Raw genomic sequence first — 20,258 nt, forward strand, 5'->3', positions numbered from 1 at the left:
GGGGTTGGTGGCAGGGAGAGAGAAGGGCTAGGACTGCAGGATCCTGCTGCTGTTATGTGATGGGAATAGGCCTGATACAGGCCTCTTTGCTACATCATCGTCGGACCTCTTGTTTCCCAAAGAGAAACTCCCCTGTGCCATGAAAGCAGTTTTTGACAGTGCAATCCTATGCATGCTTATCCAGAAGTAAGTAACAGTAAATGTGTGTATAGTATTTTAGCCTTAAGCAATGCATGATACAACCTTTTTTTGGAAAGTGTTGCTTTATAAAGAAAGGAAGAAAGCCCACTCACACAAGCAGCATCCTTTGCATGCAGAAAAAGATTAATTGTAGATGCTCTTTAAAACTGAACAAATAACACAACACACACAACTAAAGTGTAAATAACTTAATTTGTGATTCATTTAATTTTTAATTCTGTTAAGAGTAAATAGTAAAATATTTGTTTAGAAAACTTACAATCAATAAAGCCTACAATAATCAGAAAGCATAACACGTAAGAAATTATAAGCCAAATTCCTCATTGCAACTCTGTTAGTTGTGTGTGCAGCTTATTTTCCTTTTTCACAAAAGTAAATGGATCCTTATGACAGATTTGCAGGGGTGGGAAGACTGCATTTGAAGTCAGCAGTGTCTGCTGCACTAAGCACCTAACAGTATCATAGGATGACAGCACAAATGTAGTGAGGAAAGAGAAGTACAGTTTCTTCACCACTACGTTTGCCATGGGATTGGCGTTCACGTGGTTCTAATCTTTGGAGTCACTCAAGTCTTTTGCTACTTTCACTTTGCTATCATTCTTGCTGTTTCATTGTCGGTAGCTCTCCAGAATACCATGAAGAAATTAAAATTCTGGTTTGGTATGAGCACCTAGGAGTGATTGTTCCAGCTGCTGAAGTCATCAAGAGATGACAAGTTAATGGATGACATGGTTAGTCACTGCTGAGGCTCAGAGGCTGGCAGAGTGCCCACCGTTGACCCAGAATGCTGGGCAGATCATTTTCCAATGGCAGAAGTGCTTACTTACATTAAACTACATCTGCCGTTTCCTTGCCTATTCCCCCAACATGGAGAGATTCTTATGGACTTTCTCACAAGCTCCTTTTATTCTTACTACCCTGAACAACTTGGTGTTATCAGCAAACTTGACCACCTCACTCTTTGCCCCTGACTCAAAGAAATTGATGACCAAGTTAAAACACACATGTCCATTGTGAAGACTGAACATTTATTATAACTCTTCCTATTTTTTAACCAGTTACTGATTCCTAAGAAAAACTATCCCCTTATTCCTTGACTGCCAAGTTTATTTGAGAGCCTTTGGTGAGGAACTTTGCAATCAGTAGCCTATGGGATTATTGATCAGCAAAACAAAACCCATGGGAGATCCATATTTGGTTTGGCATTTGGTGGACTGCTAGTGTCAGTTTTTCCCCTAGTTTTATTATTCTGATATTCTAAATTGCTAAGTGCTCTCAATTTTACTGTTCCTGTAAGTGCACCCTCATAGCTCTTTAAAATATTTGGAAACAAATGGCATGCATCAGCAAGGATACCCTATCTCCTTGCAGTATTGCTAACAAAATTCCATGACCTTTTGATTTGTTATTTTTTCCATCTTCTTAACTTCAGGAGCACCCATTTAATCTTTGTCTCCCCACCGAGCCAAATTTGACAGGTGGGTGGGGTTTCCCACCTAACATTCACCAGATGTCAGGTGATGCTGTGCTCTGAAGCCGTGTTGTTGTGACTTCAAAGTGCAGTGTGGGCTGTTTGAAAGCCCAGAGGTTTAAAGAGCACAACAGGGCTGCTTGCAAAATGGCTTTCAGCCCCATTCTACTCTTTGAACTTCCATTTTTCAGTAGTTCAAAGAGCAATGCTGGGCTGTTTGACAGCCATTTTGCAAGCAGCCCTGCTCTGCCCTTTAAACCTCCAAAACCCACAGCATCTAGCCCCATCAGCTGACATCACCCCACCATCAAAGTGACATCAGCCAATTGGCAAGCTGGTGTGGTTTAAAAAAAAATGGACTTGCTTGCCACATTTGACCCTCTGACGGGCCAAGATTGGCTCACAGGCCAGAGGATCCTCATTCCTGATTTAATGTAAAATGCATGTTTAGCTCTGATACAGAACATTAGAACTGGCATCTGGTCTCCTGTGGAAAAAAAGAGAGCAAGCTATACACACTATTAACTATGCTGCCAGTCTGGAAACGGAAGCAGACATCCTTAATGTCACAAGCATGGATTTAAGTGACCCAGACTAGGAACTAAAGAGCTAAGGAAAGAACCTCAGACAAATGTTTTGGGGATAGGTGACCACATCCCTGAACTACAGTTATTTTCAAGGCAGTGTTTTCCTTCCCTTGTTCAAAAACAACAATACTACTGTATAATATTAGAAGCATTAACTGTATCATTTGATAGTTCAGAATTTTGGAATTTTAATGGATGTAATGTTAATAATTTTCCACAGGTTATGAAGGAAAAGCAGGAATGGTCTCTGTCATCTTAAAGCCTAATAAGTCCTTAGATTTGGAACAACTTTATCAACATGTGGTAACATATCTGCCCAGTTATGCCTGTCCGCTATTTTTAAGACTCCAGGTAATAACATAGCAAGAACTGGAGACATGTTTGCAAGCCTTTTCATCATTAGCAGAAAATCTGGTCAGGGATCTGTTAAGATAAACATACTGAAAACTAAGAGATGACTTCAGAGATAGCTCTCTAATGGTTATTTCAGATATGAGTGGTACTTTTAGTCCTGTTTACCATCTCCATTAGCAGGCTGGAATTAGCACACTAATGAAAACTACAGATTATACTAAATTGGAAAGAGTCATGTAGTCCAGGAAAGATAATATGAAGGGATTAGAGAGATTAGAAACATTGACCAGGAATAAAATGAAATTGAGATTGGCAAAGATATAATGATGGAATGTAGGGATGCTGCATTTAGAATGGACAGAATATTAGAAATTATGTAAAACCAAACTTTCCCAACCTGTTGCCCTCCAAATGCTTTAGCTTAAAATATCCATCAGCCCCAGCCTGCATGGCCAGTGATCAGGAATGATGGGAGTTACAGTCGAGCAACATCTGGGGGGCACCACCTTAGGGAAGGCTGCTTTTGAGTGCCATTCTACTTTGAAGAGTCAAGTCAGACAGTTGTGTTTGTAATGATGGCTTCTAATTTGGGATTTGGGCCATGGCTGAAAAAAGGAACACACATCACCTTGTCCAATAAATTACATTTAGCCTACATAGTATCCCCAGATGTTTTTGGTCTCCAACGCCCATCAACCCCAGGCAACATGGCCAAAGAGCAGGGATAATGGGAGTTGTCATTCAACAGCAACATACGGGGAGGATACTGGCTACCCATGAAATAAATATAGGTCTTAGCTGAGCCAGGGTATTTGGGGTCCTTTCCTATATCAGTATCTGGTAGGAAGGGATACTGAGAGGTGATAAAGGCTGCTCTGTGGTTAGACTGAAAGATACATATTGAAAACTGAATCCTGCAAGACGTCTTAGCTTTACTTCTTCTAATAGGATGACTATTTCTATAAAGTTTCAATATAAGTACACCCTAAGAATTGCTTTTGAATAGAGCAATCTCTATGCATTTCCTCAAGCACTACAAAAGGAAAAAAGAGAGAACAGAACAGGGTCAGGGATAATCCATACTACCACATGTATTGGTAGATATACCTAGTTGTCCTTACTGGCTTCTGTGAAATATATTTTGGTTGGGCAAAGGGTAAAAAGATATTGAATTGATAAATCTTGTGTCAATAGAGAGAGGATCCTAATTGCCTTCTCCACCTTTGATTATTGTGACAATGGTATGAGTAAGAAGAAAACTATATGGGAAGCTTAAAAAATGCCTTTTTGCATCAATATTTATTTCTTAAAAATTCCTTAAAATGACCGTTGTTAGTGTTCAAACAAATTTGTAGATTTAAAAGCCCAGCCAGTTATAGCAGACTTGTGAGTTTATAAAGGTACTACTATAAATTCTAGTTCACTGATCCTGACTGCAATCTTCAGAACTATGCTTGACAAATGAGCAGGTTCATACAACACAAAAAGCTTCCACTGTGCCTTACTGATATGACCCAAATGTGTGTGACTCCCAGGATTCATGGTTAAGCTCTCTCCTCACTAACCACAAGCTGTAGACAGGTTGTTTTCTTGGCCTACAATTCATGGTTAGTGAGCAGAGAGCTCAGCCTTTCCTAGCCTTTGGGTCTCACAATTCTGCTGGACTATAACTCCCATCAGCCCCAGTCAGCATGGCCAGTCGTCAGTAATTATGGGAACTATAATCTGGCTACTGACAAGTTGGGCAAAGCTGGCTTCACTCATAGTGGTATGGCAATAAAAAGATCTGGGAAGAACAAAATGGCTGTGAGTTCCTCTCCAGAAGCTCACATATTCATGTGGCCTCAGTAAACCATAGTTTGGCTTACCTTGCCATGTGAATCAAGTTAATGAAGCTGCATTTGCATGTCATGTTAAATTGTGGTTTACTGTGGTGTTCATGAGTAAGAAAGAGACTTGAGATCATGTATTCCCCTCTCTTCTCTTCTTCTTCCTGCTCTATGACTGAGGAGCTTGGAAGCTTTTAGTGTTGTATGTGGTTTGTAGCATCATGGGAATTAACAAATTGTGGTTAACACTATGATTAATTTCAAACAAGCCAAATTCAAACCATGCATTAAGAAACTGTTTTGCTGAAATTAACCACAGTTAGCGTTAACCAAAATTCCAGGTCTGGAGGACATGGCAAACTTTTGTTAACTAAAAGCAAACAAACTTCCAAACTCTTCCACTTCACCTTGTAGTAGAGAAAGGGTGCAAGCCTAAGGTTGTTGTGACTCATGCACATCATGGTAAACCGTGATGTGCAAATACAGCCTGTGACAAATAAAGTGGGTCAGACTCTCTAGATATTCAAATCTCCCCAAATAAAAAGATAACACATGTCTGAGTGTGCTTAATTTTTCTGCAATAAACAAAACAAAATAAAAATCTTCTCTTTTGTCTGTAGGAAGTAATGGAAGTTACAGGAACTTTCAAGCAACAAAAATTTCAGTTGGTGCGGGAAGGATTTAATCCATCTGCAGTCAGTGACCCACTATATTTTTTGGACAGTTGTAAAAAGACTTACATTTTATTAACCAAAGAACTACATGTTAAGATCTTATCTGGACAGATGAAACTTTAGTGTTTGTTAATAAGGAGTTTGCAAGTTACTGCACAAGACGCAACAAAACTTTAAACAAGTTCGTCAGCTAGTTTATGTATATGGTCTCCTGGATAAGAGTTATACACTGTTGAAATGTTACAATTAATATTCCTATTATCTTTGTTTTGACCATCAGTGCACACTAATTGTTCTCTACCTCTTATAGTGCAATCCTATGCATGCTACTCAGAAGTAAGTCCTGCTGAATTCAGTAATTTAGTATATAGGCAATAGGGTTGCCAGGCTCAGGGCCTGAGAATGATTCTGTATCTTTAAGAGAAGATAAAATTCAGCCAAGTGTAGGTTTTCTTGCAATACTGTAATGGGAAAAACCACAAGGTGAAATTCTCCCTTCCTCCTGCACAACTTTTAAAGATACAGAGGACCTCTTGGTTGCCAGGCCCAGCCTCCAAGAAGTCTTCTGTATCTAAAGGTTCTATCTATGTTTTAATTTGGATTCCTGCATTGAGCAGGGGGTTGGATGCGATAGCCTTATAGACTCCTTCCAAATCTATTATTCTATGATAAGAACATATGTGAGTGGGACCATGGTTCAGTGCAAAGTGCATGCTTTGCACACAGAAGACCCAAGGTTCAATCCCTGGCTACACCATTTAAAAGAATGAGGGGACAAAAAATCTCTCTGCCTGAGAAGCTGGAGGGACATTGCCAGTCAGAGTAGGCAGTACTGAGCAAGATGGACAAATAGCCCAGTACTTGGTAGGAGGCTTCCTATGATTTTTTAAAATTTACAGAATGTATTAAGCTGTTTTAATCAATAATAAAGGACCAACATTTTTAAAACAATGTATTTTTGTTTGTTTTATCTGGAGTAATTGCACACCTAGGCTACATTTACATCATGAATATATGATGTATCCCCACCATATCCTGAGTGGAGATACTTCCAGATGAGTTGCAAGGAAAAGATGCCCCTCTTTAGAGATGAACAAACTTTCCCTGCAATGTAATGATGCAGAATATGAGACCTGTTGTGTGGGAGAACTGCAACCTCTCATTTAATAAAAACAAGAATCTAATCATCATTAAATAATGACTGAGTCAAATCATAATACAGTTCTACAAATATTTCCTGATCTGAATGGTAACTGTATCATATATACCAATGGTTCCCAAACATTTTCCCCCACTTGTTGAGGGTCTTGGCAGAGTACTTAATTATTTTTCTGCCTGTTGTAGCAGTTGTAATGTACTGCGCTAGCTATGTGGACCACTTGTATGAAGCTCACATACCACTGGTGGTCCGTGGACCACAATTTGGAAGCCCCTGATATACACCGGTTTATATCGTTTTGTTTAATTCTAAGGCACACAGAAAATGTTTGTAGCACTATCTAGCCAAAATTAAGCATTTTAAGTCCTGTTGATTTTAATGAGAGAGATTTATGCATGGGCTTAAGCCAACTGGACAAAAAAGTGCTTATGTTGGGCTAAATCATGACTATGCTGTTTTATTTAAAGTTGCAACCCTGCTATCCATCTGCAGGGCATCCACTGGTTGCGTATTTAATCCCACTTGTTCCATTATGACTACAAGTAGCCTAGAAGATAATCTCTTTGATTTCCATTTTGTACGTGAAGGAATTGTCAAGATTCATCATAACAGATATAAAGTGCATTTGTAACAATCCCTCCTGTTAATCCTTCATTTTCAGTTCTAATCTTTTTATAGAAATGGTGTTTTTAGTTGTTGGCATGGCTATGCTTTTTTTTTAGGCAATAGGCTGAATTAACTGTGTTGCTTTTTTCAGTTTTAAAGTGTCAGACCAATGTAAAAGGGAAGACTCTTTAACTAAATACAAGCTTTGATCTTCCATTCTAATATATTCCTTTGTTATTGCTGTTTATTACAATTCCACACACACACAAAAAGGAAATGATGAAACTTTTTAGATGAATACAAATGATAAGAAATGCAAACAAAATGGTTGAAGATGAATGAATGGAATGTATTACAGAAAGAATTAGAATGGTGGAACTTTGTGTATGTCTCACTCTAAAAAGACACACAGTTTCAGAGAGACACCAATCACACAACTTAATGATTTTTGCTAATGTGTTAGTCAAGTAGGAATATGTATTTAAAAAATAATCCAAGTTCAGGAGTCGAATGAGTCAGCAGCTCAGCTTTCTACACAAAATCCCTAAAGCAATTACCCTACTGCTCCCAATTACCATATATTCCTAGCAGCAAGAAGTCTGCTGTCAAATTAAGAAGTGTGCTTCCCTTTTTTATCTTCTTATTCAAAATAATACAGTTTGCTTTTATGTTTAAAGTTATGCACAAAATTTAGAGATAAGGGTAGATTTAACAAAGCACATTATTTCAGAAACAATTTTGATTTTTGTACCATTTTGGTCCAGTTAGGAACTATAAAGAGAAAATGTATGTATTCATACTTTTTTTATATCCCAATTTATCTGCTACAAAAGCTGTTTCAGTACTGCTTCAGTCCAATTAGAGACTATAAAGAGATGGGTGGTTTTTTTAACGTTTCCATTCTTCTACTAAAGCTCAGTTTCACTATTTCCATCTTGCACCTAGAAATTTAAATGTGGTTTTGCATTCAGAGGATTCTCCCAAATATAAGATGCTATATAACAAATCAGGCTACATATTGTTGGTTGTTTAGAAACAGTCAGTATGGTGCACCATGATTCAAATGGATTTTCACATTGTCTCAACACCTGTGTCTCAAAAAACCAGACTGTTCTCAACTACTTTCCTTCCCTGTTGTTTATCACCAGCATCTGGTATTTCACATTATACTGCTTCTGAACCTGGAGGTTCTTTAGCTGTAATGGCTAAGACCCACTGTTAGATATCGCCTCCATAAATTTGTTAATCCCCATTTTAGAATTGATGGCTTCTCACTCCGTCATCTGGCAGCAGCCATTCCATGAGGAATGGAGTAAAGGGAAGCAGGGCCACTATTAGCTCTGGTGAAAGCCAGCTCTATTGGGCATCCTTCCATCATCAGGCACCTGAAAGCAGCACCAAGTTGTAGCTGATGCAGGAAGGTATGTCTGAAAGAAAGGGCAGTGTCATTATTTTATCTTTGCTTGGGAGCCATTTTTTGGCTGAAGGTAAAAAAAATCCTTCAAATCAACTTTATTTTATGAATTTATAAACTGCATTTCAGTACAAAATACTCACAATCCAAAGTGTGTGGATGGGTGGAGATCTATGGCAAAGTTACAGCCACATCCAGAGCCCTTCCAGCTCACAGCAACCCTAATGACATCACAGGTCTGGTTTTCTTCTCATCCTCCTGCATTGAAATACTCTGTGGATGCTTAATAGGGTTGCCAGATCTCCGGTTTTCAGCCAGAGACTCTGACATCTGGTGGCTCTCTCCAGTCATATTCACCCCCAAATACCTGGATCTCCGGCTTTCCAGGCTCCCGTCCAGCCACGTATGCGTGATTCACGCATATGCCAAAGGCTCTGGCTGCCTTTTCCCAGAGGAGCCAACCTCGCTCTCTACTTGCTGAGAAGGGGTCTGGGCAGGCCGCTCCCTCCCTCCTTCCTTCCCGCCTGTGTTTGTTTGTGTATGATGGTGGTGCTGCTCGCTGGTGAGCTGTGGGGGGCTGATGGCAGCCAGACAGTGCTCAGCTCCTTTGCGCACCATGTCCTGCCCCGATGGACGGCAGTGGCGCCAGCCTAGCCCATCATGACCCCGCCGCCACCCCGGGTGAGCCTGGTGCTGAGGAGCGGCAGCAGCAGCACTGGCAGGCACCACCACAGCCATCTTCTCCCTCAGAGAAGCCAGCCACACCATCAGGGCAGCTGACTTTCTTCCTGCAGCGTCGCTGCAGCAACAGGCCAAGCAGCCCCAGGTAGTGTTGCAGGCAGCTCCTTCTCTGCATAGCATCTTGGGCACAGTCCTTCCCTTCTTAGGGTCTAGAGACAGTCAGTAAGAAAAAGGAGCAGTCACAGCTTTCTCTTCCTTTCTTGCTGCCTCCCTGAAGCTGGTGCCCGCCAACTGTTTTGAATGACAACTCCCATCCTTCCCAATCATTGGCCATGCTGCTTGGGGCTGATGGGAGTTCTAATCCCAAATATCTGGAGGACACCAGGTTGGGGAAGGTTGATTTAAAGGCTGAGATGTCGCAAGGGGCGTATGTGTGTGTGTTCAAGGGGGCTTCCTGGTTGGGGAGTCCATCCCTCTCTTCTTTGTCCAGGCTGTGCTTCAGGACAGGGGAAGAGAGAAGAGATTGCTATTCACTGTCCACTGTTTGATCGAGTCTTCTTGGTAGCAGCAGCTACTGCTGATTGGCTGCTTTCTCTTTGAAATAAAAGGGGCAGCGTCGGGCATACTTTTTCAAAAGCTTTTTTAACTTCTTGTAAGTTTGACCCTCAGAAGCTGGGATGGCAAAAAGAGGCTGGGTGTGGTTATTACTGTAGCTGTGGTGAAGGAGAGGCACGTGGCACATCCCCTGCCCTGTTCTGCCCCATGTAGCTAAAAGAACTGCAGCGATTAAAACACTAAGGCTGGGACTAAGACTTGGCATCCCTCCATGCAGTGGGACGAGGCAAGTGGGGGGCAGTGGAGGAGGGGTTTCTGGGCCCGCCTCCACTTTGCTGATGCCTGGGCTAGGGGGAAGCTAGGGGAGGCGGTGGCTCTCAGGAAAAGTGCTGGAGGGTCACTGTGGGAGCAGCTGCTGGCGCTCCCAGGAGCAGCCTTTCTGTCTGGATGACAGTGTGGAGCAGAGTGTCAAGCTAAGCGAAACTACATGGGTGAGTTAGCGGGACAGAATGAGCCCTTGTGGGTGCCACCAGCCAGCTTGAGTTCGCAGCGTGAAGTTGGGGCTGCGTTGCACTCCGCTTGCTTCCACGGACCCTTTGAAGAGAGTTGGCGTTGACTTTGCCAATTCCCGTTCCCACGCGATTGTTCTAGAGCCCCCCTCGTCTCGCTTCAGTTTATTTATTTATTTATTATACTTGTGTACCACCCCATAGCCGAAGCTCTCTGGGCGGTTTACAGTAACTAAAAAAAAAAAAAAAATTAAGATACATCTTTTAAAAAACAATTTAAAACACAATTTAAAAATTTAAAACAATATAAAACACATGCTAAAATGCCTGGGAGAAGATGAAAGTCTTGACCTGGCGCTGAAAAGATAACAGTGTTGACACCAGGTGCACCTCGTCAAACAAATCATTCCATAATTTGGGGGCCAACACTGAGAAGGCCTTCTCCCTTGTTGCCGTTCTCTGAGCTTCCCTTGGAGTAGGCACCCAGAGGAGAGCCTTTGATCTTGAATGTAGTGTACGTGTGGGTTCGTATCGGGAGAGGCGTTCCATCAGGTATTGTGGTCCCAAGCCGTGTAAGGCTTTATAGGTCAAAACCAGCACCTTGAATCGAGCTCGGAAACATAAAGGCAGCCAGTGCAAGTGGGCCAGAATCGGTTTTATATGTTCGGACCGCCTGGTCCCTGTTACCAATCTGGCTGCTGCATTTTGCACAAGCTGCAGTTTCTGAACCATCTTCAAAGGCAGCCCCACGTAGAGTGCATTGCAGTAATCTAATTTAGAGGTTACCAGAGCATGGACAACTGAAGCCAGGTTATCCCTGTCCAGATAGGGATGTAGTTGGGCCACTAACCAAAGTTGGTAGAAGGCACTCTGTGCCACCGAGGCTACCTGAGCCTCAAGTGACAGAGATGATTCTAGGAGAACCCCCAAGCTATGAACCTGCTTCTTCAGGGGGAGTGCAACCCCTTCCAGGACAGGTTGGACATCCACCATCAGTTGGTGTAGTAGTGACCGTCCCCGGAGTTGGTTAGAATGACCCACCGTGAAATGCGGACAGTGTTCATTTATATATCTCTAAGTTGCAGCAGGAGAAAGCATTTGGGAAAGGAGTTGTACTTTTTGCCTCTGAAACAAAAGCAGCTACCCCGGCTAGAAACAACACCTCTTTTATACAACTATTAGAGCTTCAGGAGCCCTGTCTTCTAATTATATATATTAAAGGCATGTATACACCACCTTTCTCCACAGGATGCTTTACACTCTTTATTAATTTATTGCATTTATATCCTACCTTTTCTCCAAGTAGGTCAAGGTGGTTTACATGGTTTCTCCCTTCCTCATTTAATACCCACAACAACCTTGTGAGGTAGGTTAGACTGGGAGGCAGTGACTGGCCCAGGTCACCCAGTGAGCTTCATGGCTGACTGGGAATTTGAGCTCTAATCTCCCAGTTCCTAGGCCAACACTCTAACCACTACACCACACTGACTCTCACTACAGCTTAGCAATGTAATAACCCTGGTTACTTGAAGTCTTGGCTCAGAAGGTTTGAGGTAAGCTTTGCTCTGAGTGAGGCTATGTAGTTTTCCGCAGTTCAAGAAGGATGCAGACAAACTGGAACAGGTTCAGAGGAGGGCAACAAAGATGATCAGAGGATTGGATACAAAGCCCTATGAGGAGAGACTGAAAGAACTGGGCATGTTTAGCCTGGAGAAAAGAAGACTGAGGGGAGATAGCACTCTTCAAGTACATGAAAGGCTGTCCCACAGAGGAGGGCTGGGATCTCTTCTCGAACGTCCCAGAGTGCAGGACACAGAATAATGGGCTCAATTTGAGGAAGCCAGATTTTGACTGAACATCAGGAAAAACCTCCTACCTGTTAGAGCCATACGACAATGGAACCAATTACCTAGAGAGGTAGTGGGTTCTCTGACACTAGAGGCATTCAAGAGTCAGCTGGACAGCCATCTGTCAGGAATGCTTTGATTTGGATTCCTGCATTGAACAGGGGATTGGACTTGATGGCCTTATAAGCCTCTTCCAACTCTACTATTCTATGATCCTATGACATACTTGGAACAGACGTATTGAAATAAATGGTGAAACTAATCACAACTAACCATTGATTTAGGAGGCTGGGCCTGGCAACCAAGAGGTCTTCTGTATCTTTAAAAGTTGTGCAGGGGGAAGGGAGAATTTCACCTTGTGGTTTTTCCCATTACAGTGTTGCAAGAAAACCTGCACTCGTCTGAATTTTCTCTTCTCTTAAAGATACAGAATAATTCTAAGGCCCTGAGCCTAGCAACCCTACTTCAGGGGCATCCATCTTTATTCCCGAATGCTCCCATCTAATATCTCCACAACACTAGGCTCCTTTCTTCCTACAATGGCCTTCTGGTGACTGGCCTGGCCTGAAGGCACTTAAAACCTTGCCAAAAGCAGGTAGGCTAGATTAAATGTTCCCTACCCAGGCTCCATCTTTTAGCTAAGATTTCTATCTTAATTTCCAATCAGATAAATTTCAATATCTTCCATAGATGTGAAACTGAACGTATGCCTCCAATTTCCACTGGAGATTGGAGAGCTTGCAACGATGTTTTGTCAGATTAATACAACAAATGAAGTTTCCAAACCAAATGTTTGGGTTTGTAGTAAAGCCTATGTTCTTTTTATAACCAACATGGTACACAAGGAAAGGGAGATGGGGAGGGAAGAGGAAAACAAGTAAACTCAGGCATTTTTCTTTCTAAATACTTAGAATAAAGGCCTTTAACAGTCTTGAATAGAAATATATGTTTCAATAACCCTATGCATATGTTCCTTCCTTTGCTATCTATTTTAGACTGTAAGCTTCTTGGATTCATTCATTGGCATCATTCCTTCAATCAGTGGAACCATCCTACTGCAAGGAAGAACAAAGATAGTGGAAAGTTTGTTCTTCAAATTGCTGCCACTCTTCAGATTACTAATAAATCATTCAACTGAAAACACAATTTAAAAATATGTGCCAATAGAAGCAACCAGGGAAGCTTTGAGTTATACTAAATCCCTGGCTGATAGTGGCAGTATTTTGTGATGAAGCAAATATGTTTTATAAGAAAGACTCCTCACACCGACTTCACTTTTCCAGCAAATTGTCATGCTGGACATTTTGTGGTAGAAAATCCACCAGAGAATTTGGAGACAGGTCAAGAAAGAATGTCTTTATTGAAGATCAAGTTAATTATCCTTCCTCATGACTTCTGAGAGGTATACCCCATTCATTGTGCTACATGGGTAGACTTGGTCAAGAAACATTAGATGGATATGCAGTTTCTAAAAGACACACTGGGCTCTTAAAACCAGCATTAGTCTCGCACCCCCTCAGATATTATCATACTCCAGGGAATGCCCTCAGGGGTTAGGGTCCCAGTTATAGGAGATAACTCCTATAGGAGCCAGTAGGAGCTCCAATAGGACACTCATGCATGCCACACAAACATAGATATTTTATGTCCAAAAATTTGTGTGTGTGTGTGCATATGTGTGTGTTGAGTATCTTCAGATAGATTGTGAAACAGACAATAGAAGGAATTAGTAGAACTGTAACTAGTCAGTTACTCAGATTAATTTATTTAAATGTTTTGCTCCATTAAAAGCAATTGGGCCAGCTGATTTGTATATTTTCCAAAAAAAAGTAATCTTGGATGCAAAATGCAAAGCAATACTACTGTGACTTGGTTAAAGGAGACAGATGCCAGGAAGTTTGATCTAGAAAGAAAACTAAACTGACATCCAGGGCCAGTGCTAGAGGGCAGCCGGGTCTTAGGGTAGCCTCCATACCTTCCTTAGGGTAGGAGGTAGCGCTCCCATTCCGTGATCCATGGTAGTGTTGGCTCCCGACCCTGCCCCAGATCATAGAGAGGGAGCTTCCAGGCACTCCTCATACAACTGCACAGGCCTGCAACACCTGCCTGCACATCCCACCCACCTCTCCCATTGTGGTGAATGCTGGGTGCACTGCACACACATACCTACCATCAACCAAGATCGTGACCGAGGCTTCCCTAAGGGGCTGATCCCCCTGCCGCCATCTTGGTTGATGGCAGGCATACACACGCAGCTCACCCAGCATTCACCGCAGCGGGAGAGGTAGGTGGTGCATGCAAGTGGGCACTGTGGGCTCAGGGCAGGCTGGTGCCCAAGGGCCCAGTCATGCCTGGTGCCAACCCTGCTGACATCTATCCTACCCTATGATAAGCAATCTGATTTTGGGCATAGGGTTTGACAAGCTCTGGCCATACAACCATAGGGCAAGGGATAGGAGGGTTATCTAGTCTCCATCCTCCACCTCTCTGCAAATCAAGCACTCTTAATAGAGTAGTTCATTCCAACTGGTGAAGTGAGTGGCTGTGTTTAGATGGCACAAAGTTACATAAATCTTCTGTTGTCACTATTTTAGTCTTCTTGACATTCAGCTGTAGTCCTGCTTTTGTGCTTTCCTCTTTAACGTTCATTATCATCATGGTCTGTGGGTGGGTAGGAGGCGGAGAGTGAGACAGGGTGGAGTGGAGAAAACAATTGTTTTAAAAAATGGAGTGGAGGGAAAAAGGAGCCGGAGGGCAAGAACATGGATAAAGGAGAAGGAGGCAGCAGCAGAATGGAGATAAAGAACTGTGGAGGTGAAAGATGACAACATGTGTGTGCTTGCACTTGGCACACAAAGTGGCTTCCACCATCCTCTCTGGGTACTGTGCCACATTTGCAGTATTTTAACTTCTTTGCATCTCAGGGGAAAATGTTTGCTTGGGTGAGTGTCCCTTAGTTGGTGGCAGGGCAGGGTCTGGGAGGTGGTTAAGTGAGAGAGATAGTTTTTCATGATCTACACAGTCAAAGGCTTTGCTGTAATCTATAAAGCACAGGGTGATTTTCTTCTGAAATCCCTTGGTCCGTTCCATTATCCAGCGTATGTTCGTTATATGATCTTTGGAACCTCTTCCCTTTCTAAATCCAGCTTGGACAACTGGCACTTCGCACTCCATATATGGTAAGACCCTTTGTTGCAGAATCTTGAGCATGGCTTTACTTGCATAGGATATTAAGGCAATAGTTTGATAATTACTGCATTCCCTGGAATCCCCTTTCTTTGGAATTGGGATGTATATTGAACGCTTCCAGTCTGTGGGACATTGTTTTTGTTTCCATATTTGTTAACAATTTTTTGCCATAATTTGGACAGATTCCGTCTCAGTAGCTTGTAGCAACTCTATTGGTATGCCATCTGTTCCCAGTGGTTTGTTTCTTCCAAGTATTTTAAGAGTAGCTTTCACCTCACATTCTAAAATTTCTGGTTCTTCATCATATGGTTCCTCCATGAATGAATATGTCCTCCTTGCATCTCTTTTATAGAGTTCCTCAGTGTATTGCCTCCATCTTCCTTTTATTTTATCTCGGTCAGTCAGTGTGTTTCCCTGTTGATTATTCAACATCCCTACTCTTGGTTTAAATTTCCCTTTAATTTTCTTTCTCTAATCTTTTGAAATAGGGTTCATGTTCTACCCTTTTTGTTTTCCTCTATTATTTTTATACAATAACTATTGTAATCGTTCTCTTTGTCCCTACATACTAGTCATTGCATTATTGCATTTAGGGTTCTGACCGTGTTCCTTTCTCCTTTTGCTTTTGCTTTCCTTCTCTCTTTAACCATTTTAAGTTTCTTCAGTCATCCCCTGAGGTCTTTCTTTGTAACTAGAAGTATTGTCTTTTTGCATTCTTCCCTGATAATGTCTCTGACTTCACTCCATAGTTCATCTGGTTCTCTGTCAACTAAGTTTAAAGCCTCAAACCTGTTCCTTGAATAAATGGACTGCCTTCAAGTCAATCCCAACTTATGGTGACCCTACAAATAGGGTTTTCACGGTAAGCGGTATTCAGAGGGGGTTTACCATTGCCGTCCTCTGAGGCTGAGAGGCAGTGACTGGCCCAAGGTCACCCAGTGAGCTTCATGGTTGTTTGGGGATTCGAACCCTGGTCTCCCAGGTTGTAGTCCAGCACCTTAACCACTACACCACACTCCTTATTTGATCTTTATATTCTTCTGGGATGTTATTTAAATTATATTTTGGCATTATGATTGCTTTGTTGTTCTTTTTTAGCTTTGCTCCGATTTTCTATATTACCAGTTCATGATCTGGACTACAGTCTGCCCCGGTCTTGTTTTAGCAGAAAGTATGGAACTACTCCATCTTCTGCTACCAATTATATAATCAACTTGATTCCTATATTGACCATTTGGTGATGTCCATGTCTACAGTTGTTTTTTTGGTTGCTCAAAAAATGTGTTTGCAAGAAACAAATTATTGGCTTCACAGAATTCAGTAAGTCTTTCTCCTACTTCATTTCTATCTCCTAAGCCCCATTTCCCCACAATTCCTAGTTCTTTTCTGTTCCCTACTTTTGTACTCCAGTCCCCCATGATTTTCAGTACATCTTGTTTTGGTATGTGATTAGTTTCTTCCTGTACTTCTGGAGAAGTGAGTTTTTTGTTTTTAAAAAAAATTCTAGAAGGAGGAAAAGCTGGATAAAGCTATTCTGCTGCAAAAATATTTAGTGCATGTATTCAATAGACAAACACAGAGAGGTCAATATAAGTGATGCAAGCAAGCCTCGCTCCAAACATACATATTCATATGAGTGCTCAGTGAGAAACAGGTATTCCCAGTACATTTACAGAACCTCCACTTCCAGAAGCTCCAAGCTTTCTTGGTTGCTATTTCCCTTGCCCATTTTCTTCTATTGAGCAAGCTCGTTGCACAACTGATGCACAACAGATCGTTTCTACTTCTGGTCCTTTTCTGTGGTGGTTGCCCATCTCACCTGAATATTGTGGAGGCTCATTTGCTCCCAGTTCAGCCACTGGCAGAAAAATGAACATGGGTTCTGATGGGCTAGAAAAAAGTCTATCTAATTCACCATCCTGTATCCCACAATTATGTCCTATTTATGGAAAGCTCTTGCCAGGGGGAGCCACCAAGCACCAACCTCATTATTTCGGTTTTCCCACATTTGGGCATCATCAGTGATATGAATGTATTATTAAATCTGATTGTATTTTTAAATCTGCATTTGGCATGGACTTCTGCAGAGAGAGAGCCTGTATGTGTAGACGTGTTCCCTTCCCAAGAAGTGGAATACCTCATTGTGCAGCTTGTGTAACATATGGCTCTTCTTGGTGAGTCACTGATGCCTTGTTCCAGGTAAGACTTTGAGTTAAAATATTCATGTGACCCCTGTAGGAATAACATTGCACCAGTTCAAAGGGCTTCGTGGGATGGCTGGTATGGATTGGATTATATTTAATATTCCCACACCCCTAGACTGCCTCTATTGTATATTCTCTCCTTCTCATTATGGACTTCTTGCTGTTGCACTGGTACAATCCTATCCACTTTTTCCTTCAGACTTTAGCATCATAGATAGAACGGGGTGGGGTGGAACTAATGGCTAACTATTTAAAAATCCTGGCAAAAATCAAAACAACACAATCTAGTACACTGTATGTTAAAAATGGCAATAAATTTACAATGAAATTGTAAAACACAGAGTATTAATATGGCCTGGATGCTAAATGACTTTGTTTTTAAAAGCAACACATGGCAAGTTAAGACTGATTAAATCAAATGAGCAAAATAGGATTGTCACTATCATTTTTAATTAAGGAACTGGAATTGATTCAAGTTGGTTAATGACTAGCTCATACAGCTGACCACTTTGTGCGCTTCTGTCATAGCAGCATTAAATTATTGGCTGCAGTTATGAACTCAATCAGCATTAGGATAAGCCTCAAGGAGTAATTAAACTCGTGGATAATTGGCCATTAAATGTGGGATTTATTGTGGCAGTATGCACAAGATAGAGGGGTTTTTTTTTACATGATTCATACAAATATTTCCAAGTTCTTATTTCTGGATGAATTATAATATTTTGCATAATGCTTTGTAACATCTTAACAAGGGTCATTATCTCTTTAAAAGGGATAGTGTTCTATGATAAACTTGAGTTGTGAAAGTGCAGTTCCATAGACACATGTATGCATGACTGAGAGGGCAGGAAGGGGTTTTGTGTTTGCTTTGCTAAGTGTTGCTCAGAATATATGGATATGTATCACCATGTTTATTAGTCTGGAAAATGTCCCTGCCCATCTTCTTCCTTTCACAGGGCTCTGAGCATTTCCTGCAGCTTCAAACGGGTATTTTTTAATCCAACAGCATTATCAATTAATTAATTCATTACATTTATATCCTGGTGTTCCTGCCAAAGGAGCCCAGGTTAGCAACATTGAGAACCAGTGGCCATGTTTGCAATTTTGCTAATATTTGGATACTGGTAGTTTGGCCAGTAGGAGAACAGTGCTTATAATAGAAGATTTCAGATATAAGATGCGTGACGGAAAGCAGGAAGGTAGGTGGGGGGAAGGAAATATACTATACATATATGTCTATGTGTTGATGGATGAGACTGAGAATGTAGTGCAGAAAAACACACATGAATCTGTGTATTTGTAAAAGAAAACTGCATATCCTTGTCATCTGAGAGCATTCAATCCTTTTGGTACAATATTACTATTATTTGCACTCAATGTTTCCTCCAAGCAAAGTAGCACTTTTAGCCTTACAACAATCCTATAAACTAGATTAGGTTAAAAGCCCCATTCCTAACTTATTGGCCAAATTTTTATGGGCAGTCCTTGAACGGGTGGCCATGGATGGTGGAACTGGAAATGATTCACTGCTCTACATCAGGTTTGAGGAATTTTGGGCTCTCCAGATATTGCTGGAATACAACTCCCATCATCCCTGGCCACACTAGTTAGCACTGATGGGAGTTGGAGTCCACCAACATCTGGAGAGCCTCATGTTCCCCTATCCCAGCATTACATGATGGGCTGGATCAGCCTTTCCAGACATCTAAAACCGCCCCAAATAGGGCTGCAATAACTTGCTCAATGCCAGCGAGTAAGCTTCACAGCTGAGGACAAATTTCAGTTTGGTCTTCTTACATTTAAGCAGTCTAGCCATTATGTGATAGTGGCTCATAGGAGACACCTTCTGATCAATCTAGCAGTAGTTAATATTTTGCTACTGTAAGAACAAGAATGGCCACATAATGTTGCAGAGCATAGTAAAAAAGGCCAAGGCCAAGTTTGCATAAATAGATATTTCAGTTCTGCAAATCTTTTAAGTCCTATTCCCCATATAACTGGTATGTTCAAGGCAGTGGCAAGTATTCCACTGGATAATGCAGGCTTGCTTCTGAACCAGCCTTTACTAGCCTCTTTCTAATGCACATCTTTACTTAGTTATAGCAACGTTTCAGAGGGTAGCCTACTAGGTCTTTTAAGTAATTTATCTACAAAGAATGATTTCCCCCTGGTTCCTTATTCTTATGTATCAGCCTGGGGATAGCATAGAAAGAAGTATGTTGAACTATAACAAAAAAACAGACATAGATGGCATTAGGTTATCTTGCAGGGGAATGATTTCAGAGGTCCAAAGCTTATTTTGGAAATCAGATATGTATAAATTTCAGTTCCTTATTCATTTGTAGGTTGAATAAAGAACTGGAAACCAGCTTCAGCCTAGTTAAGCGATGATTACTTGTTCACAATGGCTGACTGCTAAGCTGTCCTGAACTGTTGTGTTTGGTTTAGGTAACCTAACAAAGTAGAGCATTCACCACACCTTCCCAGGATGTCACTCCTACCAGAGAGCTTAGCTAGGAAATACATTTTTATGAGAATTGCATAAAATGTATGAATGGACTGGAGTTGCAAAGAATTGTGAGGAAAACAGCAGGTAAGAACCCTGGAATAAGCTGTTCCTTCACACTGAACTGGTTCCTCTATGTGAAAAAGTGGTAGAGAACATAGTCCTGTCATGCAATACAAATAACTTCTATAGAACATCTACAGAAGCAAGAAAATGGTATTTACTTGTTTATGTAAGGAGCTGAAATAACTTGCCCCATATCTTTCAATGCTCAAATGTGATGCGGGACCAGACTGTTTCGTGCAAAGTGCTCTTTCACCCTGTTTACCCACATCATAGATCCACCCTGTGAGCTCTAAGCATGTACAACCTGAGCCAAAAGGATACAACCCTATGTCACACAACCTGTCATCTGAATTTGTACTCTCCCTGGCTGGGGTATGTCCTGGAAGTTGTATGGTATGACTGGGTA

At 41.5% G+C, this 20,258-nt stretch overlaps 1 protein-coding gene across 3 annotated transcripts in view; it reads left to right on the forward strand.

The window, feature by feature from the left end:
- The window catches only part of SLC27A6 (solute carrier family 27 member 6), a 75,756-nt gene extending 69,689 nt beyond the window's left edge, over window positions 1-6,067 (forward strand). For all 3 annotated transcript variants that reach the window (XM_061625447.1, XM_061625430.1, XM_061625439.1), the window contains 2 exons: window positions 2,480-2,610; window positions 5,063-6,067. In XM_061625447.1, coding sequence (XP_061481431.1) covers window positions 2,480-2,610; window positions 5,063-5,239 — 308 coding nt within the window. In that variant the 3' untranslated portion in view covers window positions 5,240-6,067. The remainder of the gene's footprint in view (window positions 1-2,479; window positions 2,611-5,062) is intronic.
- Window positions 6,068-20,258: the final 14,191 nt, after the last annotated feature.

The sequence above is a fragment of the Rhineura floridana genome, chromosome 1 (assembly GCF_030035675.1).
Source record: "Rhineura floridana isolate rRhiFlo1 chromosome 1, rRhiFlo1.hap2, whole genome shotgun sequence".
NCBI lineage: Eukaryota > Metazoa > Chordata > Lepidosauria > Squamata > Rhineuridae > Rhineura > Rhineura floridana.